Source organism: Tursiops truncatus, chromosome X (genome assembly GCF_011762595.2).
Source record: "Tursiops truncatus isolate mTurTru1 chromosome X, mTurTru1.mat.Y, whole genome shotgun sequence".
NCBI classification, from domain to species: domain Eukaryota; kingdom Metazoa; phylum Chordata; class Mammalia; order Artiodactyla; family Delphinidae; genus Tursiops; species Tursiops truncatus.
The window spans coordinates 62783484-62794557 of record NC_047055.1 but is presented as its reverse complement, the minus strand read 5'-3'; the positions used below and the strand labels follow the sequence as shown (position 1 = coordinate 62794557).

At 33.1% G+C, this 11074-nt stretch overlaps 1 protein-coding gene across 5 annotated transcripts in view; it reads right to left on the bottom strand.

Annotated features, from left to right (window-relative positions):
• Positions 1 to 5247: 5247 nt before the first annotated feature.
• BRWD3 (bromodomain and WD repeat domain containing 3) overlaps positions 5248 to 11074 on the bottom strand; it is a 124235-nt gene continuing 118408 nt past the window's right edge. For all 5 annotated transcript variants that reach the window (XM_033849197.2, XM_033849196.2, XM_073799357.1 and 2 more), the window contains one exon: positions 5248 to 9772. In XM_033849197.2, the coding sequence (XP_033705088.1) occupies positions 9018 to 9772 (755 nt within the window). In that variant the 3' untranslated portion in view covers positions 5248 to 9017. The remainder of the gene's footprint in view (positions 9773 to 11074) is intronic.

The window sequence follows — 11074 nt, the reverse complement described above, 5'->3', positions numbered from 1 at the left end:
TACTTAAGAATAAAGAGGGGAGCTTTACCATGTAACAAAGGACATTAGTTCTGAGTTAAATTACTTGAAGTTTTTCCCCTAATAACCACATAAACTGTAACAGAATTGTTATAAAAATAAATAAAGGGCTTCCCTGGTGGCGCAGTGGTTGAGAGTCCGCCTGCAGATGCAGGGGACACGGGTTCGTGCCCCGGTCCGGGAAGATCTCACATGCCGCGGAGCGGCTGAGCCCGTGAGCCATGGCCGCTGAGCCTGCGCGTCCAGAGCCTGTGCTCCACAACGGGAGAGGCCACAACAGTGAGAGGCCCTCGTACCGCAAAAATAAATTAAAAAATAAAAAAATAAATGAATAAAAATTGTTATAAACTTCAAGTTAGCAGGGGTTCAAATTCCGTTTTACTATATTTATATGGCTACTTGAAACCCACCAAATGCCATTCCTGCCCCAAAGTCTTACCTAGGAAAAAAATCCAAATCATTAAAATGATACCAAAGAAGGATTGGTATATGAAAGATAGGTTAGTAAATGCTTTCTTTTTGAAACACTCTATTCTCCCTAGATATTTTGGATTTAGGGAAATTTTTTAAAATGAGGGTGCAAGGGAAGAGTGGCAAATTAAATGAGTAAAACTCAGAAGTAATTCAAGGACTATTAAAAAAAAAAGCCCAAAACAAAACCCTAAACTAAATTAAAACCATGGCTTAGACCAGGAACCTTGCTATATTCTCTGAGAACTGTACTTAGAAACCATTTACATTCAGAAGGGAAAAAAGTTCTAGGTTTTGCAGCTGGCAAGAGAGCACAGAGTGTGTAAGGTAGCAGTAACTGATAAATTTTGTATCATGCACTGTAAAGGACACTTGTGTACATTATTAGCAGAATTAATCCTCAAAATAAGATATAAGTAAATTCGCTACATTTTTCTTGGATATTTACCTTTGTGTAATTATGCATAAGATATGTACTTTGAGTTCCATTCATTTTTATACTTACAAATCTGATATCTTTAAAACTTTTAGTTCCTAATTAAACACCTCCAAAAAGTACTAAGAGGCATAAAGACCCACATCATAATGTCCTCTTTATTAAATGATCTTAGATATAAGCAAAAAGAAATGTGATCTTCAAAGTACTTATTGCATGATTTTGGAGTCTTCTTTTCATGGACAATGGGAAAAAGGAAAATGAAACCAAATATCACCCCATTAATAAGATATAAAAGCTAAGACTAGAAACCTGGAAGCAGATATTCTGGATGAATCAAGGCTTTTCTATTTACTAGCCATGTAATATTCGGCAAATTACTAGATTTCACTGAAACTCATTTTTTCTGATCTGAAAAATGGAATTGACTGATAGTATCATTCTGGTGCTTGAGAATATATTTGAAGATGAAATTTGTAAACTGCAAAGCTCTTTAAAAAAATCACAGTGTTGGCACATAACAAGTACTCAGTAAATGTTGAAATTAATTAATAAATGTTGACTGAATTAATAAAATTAACAAATAAACAAATCTGAGAAGGAATAGACTAGTCTTCCTTTAGCCACCTCTTATCATTGATATAAAGAATGTAGGCTACAAATTCCTGGTGGTAAATATCTTCTTCTATGAAGGTGATCCCCATATGTATCTGGAAAAAGAATGTAACTCATTATCTCAGATTGTTCTCTGGAAATTTCTGCTTGAATAATTATAAGCAAAGCAATAAAAGATTAATATTTTGACGGTATTGAAAACTTATTGTATTCACCGGTCATATTTTTGAGGCAACTGGAGAGTAAAAATATATCTACCATAAACTTGAACTATTATTTTGCCTTAATAACTATTTTTCTGTATCATGATAACTACTCAACACAATTACAACAAAAATGAACAGCAACCTTCGAAACTGAAAGGCAATGTGACTATGATCAATCAAATGATATTTTCTGCTCCATAGGACCACACTAGACAAAATTAACACTTATGTTCTTGTATACAAGGTTTGCTATAATTTGTAAATTAAAGTTTAACAAATAGAAACAATTCAGAACCACCAGTATTTCATTATTAATGTTTCAGATGAACAATACCCATCATAACAAAAAATCCCCTAAAAAATGAGCTATTTATAATTTGGGCTGAAAATTTCATTTTAACATGATATTCTAAGCTTTTTAAAAAGAAAAAAGGAAGAATCACCTTCAGACAGTTTTACTGCCTTAAATTACTTGACAGAATAAACAAAACTTCAAATATAAGTTAACATGTTGCTATAAAAACACTACTTAGAACAGTAGCATGACAAAAATCAATCACAAAAAAATTCCTAAAATGAATAAGTCCCACCAAGTAATATTAGTAATCTAAATCAAGCAATTTAAAATGTTTTGATTTCTTCATATATTTACTATAAAACTTATTCTCTAAGAGAATAATAAAGATGCTGAGCAGGTAATCTGACTATACAAAATTTACAAATTAATGAAAGGATACTAACTTCAGAAAGTTGTTTTTAAAAGTTCTCTAATGTCAAATTAAGATTTAATTTGTTAATAATTAATAACAGAATTATCTATTAGATGTTTGTAATCGACAGATAAGAGGTAACTTTATTAAGGCAATTGCCACAGCTGGCAAAGGAAAAACATACTAAAGTTACCAAGAAAGGAAAGAAGAAAGAAAAAATGTTTCTTCAACACTTCAAGAAAACACTGACACCATAAAATGTTCATTTTATTTAATGTTGTATTTGGTTTACCAGCAATCTGTAGCATTAAAAAGTCCTTTATTTATATAAAAGACCTAAGAAAGCAACTTAGGTGTACGGGCTTAAATATCCAAAGAAAACCAACTCACAGGCTCAATATATTGGTTTCAATTTATTTTGTACATTTTTGGAAAGTAGCTTTAAATTGTCAGGGGCATATAACTGAGGAGGAGGGTAGAGAGCACTCTGTCCTTGACCTTCCCAACTAGAAAGAAAAATGGATCTTCTTCTGAATACTGCTGTAATATTTTGTTATAAAAATTCTTTACTTTTTCTATCTTAAAAAAACCTATCAGGTGAAGTCAGAAAACATCAGAGCCTGCTAATTAATAATTTTTAATGTACACTTTTATATCTTTAAAGAGGGCTATCTTTAACCAATCAAGCAACTATACACAAATACCAAACAATGCATCTCCACTTAAATCTCCAAATATTGCAAAAATGTGGACTACTTTCATAGCCATAGGATATGATGGCAGAAGGCAAAGGTGATATTTTTGCTAAATACCTTATTTCTTAATTCTAAATACACAAAACAGACAGTATATGTATGAAACATACAGTTGGGTCTTTAGCCAGCTTACTTACCTTGAACCAAATGGAGTTCTGACCACTGGGAAGAAAATTCTCAGCAACCATTTAGTTGCATAAGTGGGATGTTCTTGTTACGGCCTTCAGTTCCTGGCTTAAAAGTTACCTCTCACCTTAGTTCTCTCCCTTCTTCATTTACATTGAATTAAAGCACCATTTATAATATAGTTAAGCCTCTGTGGGCAATTTTACTATAAATAAGAATGCCAGAGATTCATAGCTCAGCTGTTAAAACTTATACGCTACAAACACATTAGAAATCTATTCATTTCAAAGAGCTCTCTCTACAAAACAAAATGTTGAATAAAGATTTGCAGGCTGTTTTTTAATGCACCAAGCAGCCCACATTTAAAATGCTAACATATTTTTACCTAAAAGTGACCCAAAGAATATCTGCAACAACTAAGGAAAAAAAAACAAACACCTTAATTTTCTTTGATAGGAAGAAGAGCCCTAGTTTCTCTAATTAAAATAATAACAATAATAGAATATTATATGACAAAAGACAAGAAAGGCCTAAGAGTTACATGTTACAGTCTCTGAAGCTGGATAATGGAAAGGTAACTCCATATTTCTTTCTATTTGTTAATTTATCTCCAGTACCTGAGTTGAGGCACAAAGCAGCAAGAGTGCAATTGATTCCAAACAACTTGGAATTTTATTGTAAACATCCCATAAAGAATGGCAACAAATTAGTTCAGTTTTTTTTCTTTGAAGATAATTGCTTATAATGACTAATAACTGCCAAACAAAACATCTTTTATAAACCAAGCCAGTTTAGTTTACCTTTCTTTACTGAATTTTAGTTTAATGGACATTTTGTCCATATACAATATCACATCAACTATTAACTGAATGATTTTCTACCTTAAAATTTATGGATACTAAGAACAAACATAAAGTACAGTTTTGTTAATACTTTGCAAGGGATTACAAAAGACAAGGATGATAAGTTACAGGACAAAGAAATAAATTATTGATTGCCATCACCACAGTATTGTTTAAAGAATTAACATTTGTAGTACTGCCTAATGTGTATCTGGTGGTATATGTAAAAACACATTTCCCAACTGTGTTTCTAAATATTTTTGTATGTGATTTTAAAAGTCAATTACCAATGGCGATTTTAATACGTATCAATAGTTTTATTTTTTAGAAAATACTTACAATGCTTTTATGTCAAAGTCTCATATTCTAAATTTAGTTAAGATAGGTATAAGAATAACAAATGGGCATACATATAAATAAACAAACACACCTTAACTCTAAACTGCAGGGCCTTTCTACTGTACTTCTTCCATCAATGAATCATAAATTGCCAGTCTTGCTGAAGTTTGCTAAATTAGGTGCACTCTTCATTGCAGAAAGAGAAATGAGGATAAAAGCAAGCAGGAGAGAAATGATGGAAAAGGAAATAATCAAGGATAAGACTATATAAGAAATAAATGTCAAAAAATTTGAGCGCAATCCATATTATACAAAATATAGCACCATGAAAATAATTTAACCTCATAATTAGAATTTAATCAAAACTTGTTAAATTTGGTAAATTAAACTTGGTAGAGAAACTTTACTGAGAGGTGAAAAGCAAAAAAGCATGAAAATATTTTCACACTGTTTTTTAAAACAAGCCTTAAAAACCATGTTAGAATATTCTATTTTCAATATAACTTTCATAAACCCTCATGTAACACAAAGATGTTGGGGATGGAGTTAACATTTAAAACAATGAACTTTAAATGTTGAAAGTTCCATTCCTTCCCCCAGAAATAAACTAGTTATTTCAGAACTCGAAATGTTGGTAAGTTTTTAAAAGGCTGGATATCAAAGTATACTGAAAATTATACAGGATGTAAGTCTTTTTGTGGATGTGAAAATTCCAGCTTAAAAAAAAGAAAATTCTAACTTTAAAGATAAGTACCAGTTGGTAAATGTGCATAAAATAATTCCCGAGATATATGAGCAAGTAATAAGGGTGTTTAATTTTATCACTACCACAACATACAGATTTTGAAAAATGCTCAAAAATGTTTTTATCAAAAAGCTAGAAGTAGCATTCACATCTTTCTCTTTTAATCATTCTGTTATTGTCTGATGACAACCTAGGATTACAAGAAAAACAACAACAAAGATAAATGACTCAAATTTACTTCAAAGTACTGGAAGGCTGAGTTAGGTATCTGCGCACACAGTTGTGCAGAATAAGATTTATTAATTTTACTCAGTTTCTTAGCCTCTGGGTAAACAAAGTGCTGTATAGTAGAATTCCAGCACAAGCCTGATCTCTGGGAAGGGAAACAGACAAAGAAACACATGAAAGAAGGGCAAATTAGATTTAAAAAAATAGGACACATGTACACGACAAAACCTAGATTGTTTATCTAGAAGGCATAATGATATGGATGATCAAGCAGTATATATACAGGCTAAGCGCTTTACAACAGAGGCAATAAATTGGTAGACAGTGAAAACAGCTGTCTTCCATATAAACATTTTTTTAATGTCTGAGATAAAGCGTGTCAAGTTGGGGAAAAAAATCTACATATAGACCTATGCATGTGTGTGTGTGTGTGTGCGCAGGCGCGAACGCCCATGTGCACACACACAAACATATCTAGTCATTACATTAATAGGCTAGTGAATGTTTTGGAGAGCATCCTATTGCTGGAAGAGATACACGCAGCAAGCCATAGAAGAAACACACAATTCTGTTTTCATAAACAGATACACATGCTAGGATCTTAAAGCTGGAAATTAAAACATTATTAGCATTCATGAGAAATATTACAATTCATTGACTGTTAATATCTAGCATAGGAATAGGCTTGTACATGTATATGGTCTCATGGGCCTAAATGTAACTGTTTTTTTCTTAGCAATTCATTTAAGATTTAGACTTTTCTTCAGAATTCTTAGCTCATTTCCTACTTTCTTTGCTATGGCTAAACCCAGATCTTATTTAGGTTTTAAGGACCTCTAAAAAATTAAAGTGATAAAATATCAATGCGATATAAATTACAACACATTCACAGGAGGTGGTATTACAAAAAAAAGCAAAGTATAAATGGGGGGGGAGTCCAGATATAAAAGTAAAAATACTGTCTTCCAAACTTTTATTTTCACACTTATTAAAATAATTTGCATGCAAACAGAAAACAATCTGTTTGTTTTGTAATAAATGATAACTATGCTCATCTAACATACCCTGGTGACTAACTTTAAATCCTAATAACTGAAATCAATATCACAGCAAAATGCTGTTCACTAGTATTTTCACAGTATCTCACTACATATAAAATATGCTTAAAAATGTCTTCAGCCTTATTATTCTAATTATCTAAACCTAGAAAATCTTGACGTTTGGGAAATAAATGTGCCATTTTTATTTTTCAAAATAAATTATAAATAAAGCTTGAGATAGCTAAATCACACAAATGGAAATTCTTCTACATTTCAAGAGGTCGGCTCTTCATAGAAGAATGTCAAAAAAAATTTTTCACACTAAAACGATACACATGATACACATTTGAGTATATCCATGAATTTAAGTAACTATGTTACTTTGAATAGGGTAGGCCAAAGTGTTATTGATTCCAGGAAAACACAGGCACAAATTTAGTCTAAATGTATAAGATATGAATAACTAAAATAGTACATTTTAGCAAAAATCAAATGTAGAGTTTTAAACATGAATGTTTTTGAATCTATATTATGGTTAAAAGTGGCAGCTGAGTTACAACCAGAAGTAATTTTGGTTTAGTGAAAAGTAGACTACAACAACAAAAAAAAATCAGCTTGATCTACTGTCCAGTAACAGAAGTTAGTTCCATTAATAATTCACAATACTAATTCACAATACTTTCTTACAGCCTGAACATCATTTCTACTGCAAGTGAAAATTGCTTAAAGATGTTAGTCCGAGAATAACCCCCACCCAACCCAACCAAAAAAGCAAAGTTTTGTGTGTACTCCTTCCTCTGCACTTAAGGATTTTCAGATGCATGAAATGATTGAAAGCATGAGACAAATACATTAGCTTAGGAAATATCCTGGGATTACTAAGCATACATTAAAACGTTTCTTTTATCCCACAAGTCTGATCTATGCGCAACAAATCGGTTGCTACAAAAACAGAGATCAATATTATCCTTCTCACCTCAAAAAAATCTAAGAATCTAATGAATTAGCGAATTTGCAATCTCTCAAATTTGAGGAGTAAAATTGATCTTGGAACTCAAGCTCACTTACGGAACCATGTGCACTCTACTGCTGTAAACAAGACCATACGGTTTAAAGTTTTTTAATCTATAAAATAATGACTCAAAATGTCAGTGTGCAGTACAACCAGGTTCTATTCTGAAAGATTATCACAGAAGAACCCTTTGGAATGGTATGAGCAGAACCCTATTAAAGTTGATTCAAAATATTAGCTAGCCAAAACATTCCAACTCAAACTAGGTGCTGTGTTACATTTTAAAATTCAAAACTAGTCACTCACAGCTGTTAAATAGTAAGTGGTAGCAGAGATACATAAATAGTAGATCAAGTCTACTTATACAAATATGTTCTAAGAAAAGCCTAATAAGGTAGAGCATACTAAAGAAAGTTTGTTAATTACAACTATTAATTTGAGAGCCAATACAATTATTAACCTCTCAGCTTATAACTTATGAGTATTCATTCCTACCAAGCTTGTTCTATTTCTCCTTAGTAATGAATAACAGCGTCTATTTTTCTTAATGTTTCCAGTAGTTGTAGTTAATAGAGGTAGCTGAGCTACTATTAAGTTATTATTTGTGGATGAGGATTTTTCAAATGTTTAAGTTATTTTTTAAGCTACACAAGTTCTATTAATGCAATAAAATATAATAGGAAAAAGAAAATGGATGCAAGAAACTTTTGCATTTGGCACCTTGTCTAGATTGATACCTCAAGTATTCCTTTTTTAATAAAGTTAATGCACACATCAGGACACACCACAAAGATTTGCTACATATTTACAAGGCACCAACCCTTTCTCACCTTTAACATGAATTAAGCAAATCAATGAAAAGCATATTAAGAATCCCCCACCCCCCAAAAAAACTGTAGTATAAATATATACTTCAGTTCAGTACAATTCATGAAAGTTTGGCCTGGGAAGAGTAAAATAATCCAGATCGTTCTTACAATATAGAAACTGTAAACATTTAATAGCTGCCTTTAGGATTGGTGTATTGTGCAAAAGTTATTATTACTGGTACAGGAATCAAAATGGCAAAAACAAACTATATAAAACTCTGTAAGAAGGTGCTATACTTCTGTGATACAAAAGCAAAAGAGGGATATTCCATTGAGATAAAAATGTCATGCTACTCTTAAGAAGCTGAATGCTCCCTTCATGTAGTAAATCTGTAGTGTGTCTGTGGTGTGTGTGTGTGTGTGTGTGTGTGTGTGTGTGTGTGTGTAGATTTTTTTTTAATTTAAGGCCTAATGAGTAAGGCTTGTTTGAACAAATGAAGTGTGGAGATCAAAAGTCTTGAAACAAATGTATACTGGCATAATGGAAAAGCACCAATGTGAAAGGAAGCAGAAGTCCCCACACAACTTGCTTTGTAGATTTCCTGGTAAATTCCCTGCAGTAGAAGGCCATTAAATTTTTAAAATTATTCTAAATTTATTAACTGTTAATAATTCCATCCCATGAGATGGCTAACCCTGGCTTTTTCTGTCATTTTACGGACTCTGCCTGATCTGGATGTACCAAGATTTAGAGGATCTTCAGTGGACACAAAATTGTCATTATCAGAATCATCATTATATAAAACAGTCCTCCTGCCTTGGTTTCTTGTTTTAATTCGAGGCAGTCTACTGAAACGTCCTGAAAACATAGTATCAAATTCATCATCTGCAATACGTGCACGTTTGGCTCTGGTGGCTCCTCTAGAGGCACCTCTTCCTCCTCTCCCTCTCCCTCTCCCTCTCGTGCCACCTCCACCTCTTCCTCGACTGCCTCGTCCCCTGCCTCCTCTTCCTCTGCCTCCTCTACTCCATCTACCCCATCTGCCCCATCTGCCTCTTCCTCCCGTGCCTCTCGTCTTCCAGTTTCTTTTTCCATTGGCATATTGCTTTCTGAGTTTTCTTTTAGGCCTAGTTTGTATGAATTTGCTATAGTCATGGTCTCCATCTACGTAATCTTGATCTGTTCTGGAAGTTGATTCAGAGTCAGAATCAGAACCACAGGTACTTTCAGAACTTAAACTGGATCCTAACTCTCCACTCTCTGAGGAAGATAAATGTGATTTCTCATTTGTTTCTTTTTTCTCTTTCTCTTCTCTTCCCATGCTCTCATCTTCTTCTGATGCACTAAGTAGTTTTCTCTTGATTCCTGCCCGGGGCTCTCTGCCATCACCATTTGTAAGGGGTCCATCAAGGGAGTGATCTAAATCAAGATGAATAATTTTTAAAGTTAAGCTTTGACATTGATAAGATGGTTATTTAGGTTCAAAAGTAAAATTAAAAGTCTATCAAAATACATTTGGTGCCCAAAGATAGATGGGGTAAAATCATGGAGAGTGCTGGAGTATGAATTTAAACCTGTTTGAAATGAAAGATACTAAGATTTTAATTTTTATCTGATTGCTTTTTGCAGGGGATGGGGGGAGTGTAGAGGGATGATGGGTGGTGAGATAGCTAGGTAGAAATTTTAAGGGCTTGAACTCTAGAAGGAATAATCTGGGAACATGTATCAGAATAATTTTATTCATTCATTCAACAAATATTATTGATTACCTACTATCTGCCAGGCATTGAATGGACTTTGGAATATGGCAATGATGAGACAAAGTCCTTGATCTTTGAATTTATATTTTAGTGTGGAAACCCTGATAGACAATGAAGTAAACAAATAGATAATATAACTTCAAGTACTAATATGGGTTATAAAGAAAAAGAAAAGTGGGTAAAAAAAAAGAGTGTGAATATATGTATGGGGGGTATATTAAATAGGGAAGACTTTTCTGCTGAGGCAGTATTTGAGAAAAGAACTGAATGAAGTGAGATCTGGGGAAAGAACATTCCACTGAAGGAAACAAGAACCCCATATAATTAGAGTAGAAGAGAAAAATAAGAAGTAGTAGGAGATGACTGCCAGTGGAGAGTTTTAAAGCTAGAGAATGACAGGATCTGATTTACATTTTTAAGAGTGCTATGGTTGCTGTATAGAGAATGGAATATAGGAGGGCAAGACTGAAAACAGAGATCAGTTGGGAGTACATTGCAATGGTCTAGGTAAGAGATGATGAGAGATGTATCAATAGAGGTGATGATAAGTGATTAGATTTAGAATATTTCCTTCTGGGGGAGCTACCAGAACCAAGCTTCATAGTTCAAACTGACAGAAATTGCTGATGGATTGGATGTCAAGTGTTAAGCACAAAATGAAGATCAACTCCTAGGTTTTATGCCTGAGTAACTTGGTGAATGGTAGAGATATATTGCTAGGTTAGAGAACAATGAAGGAGAATAGGTTTGGGCAATCTGGTGGAAAGAAAAAATCAAGATTCCAGATAGAAATACTACTAGAAATCCAAGTCAAGACATTTGAAAAAGAAAAAAAGCAAGTGGATATACCAGTCCAGAACTCAGGGGAGACTTGGATAGAGTTGGAGATATAATTTTGGAAATTTTCAGTAAAGAGATAACATTTAGTGTAAAGAGAAATAAGAAAGCTCACTGAGAGAGC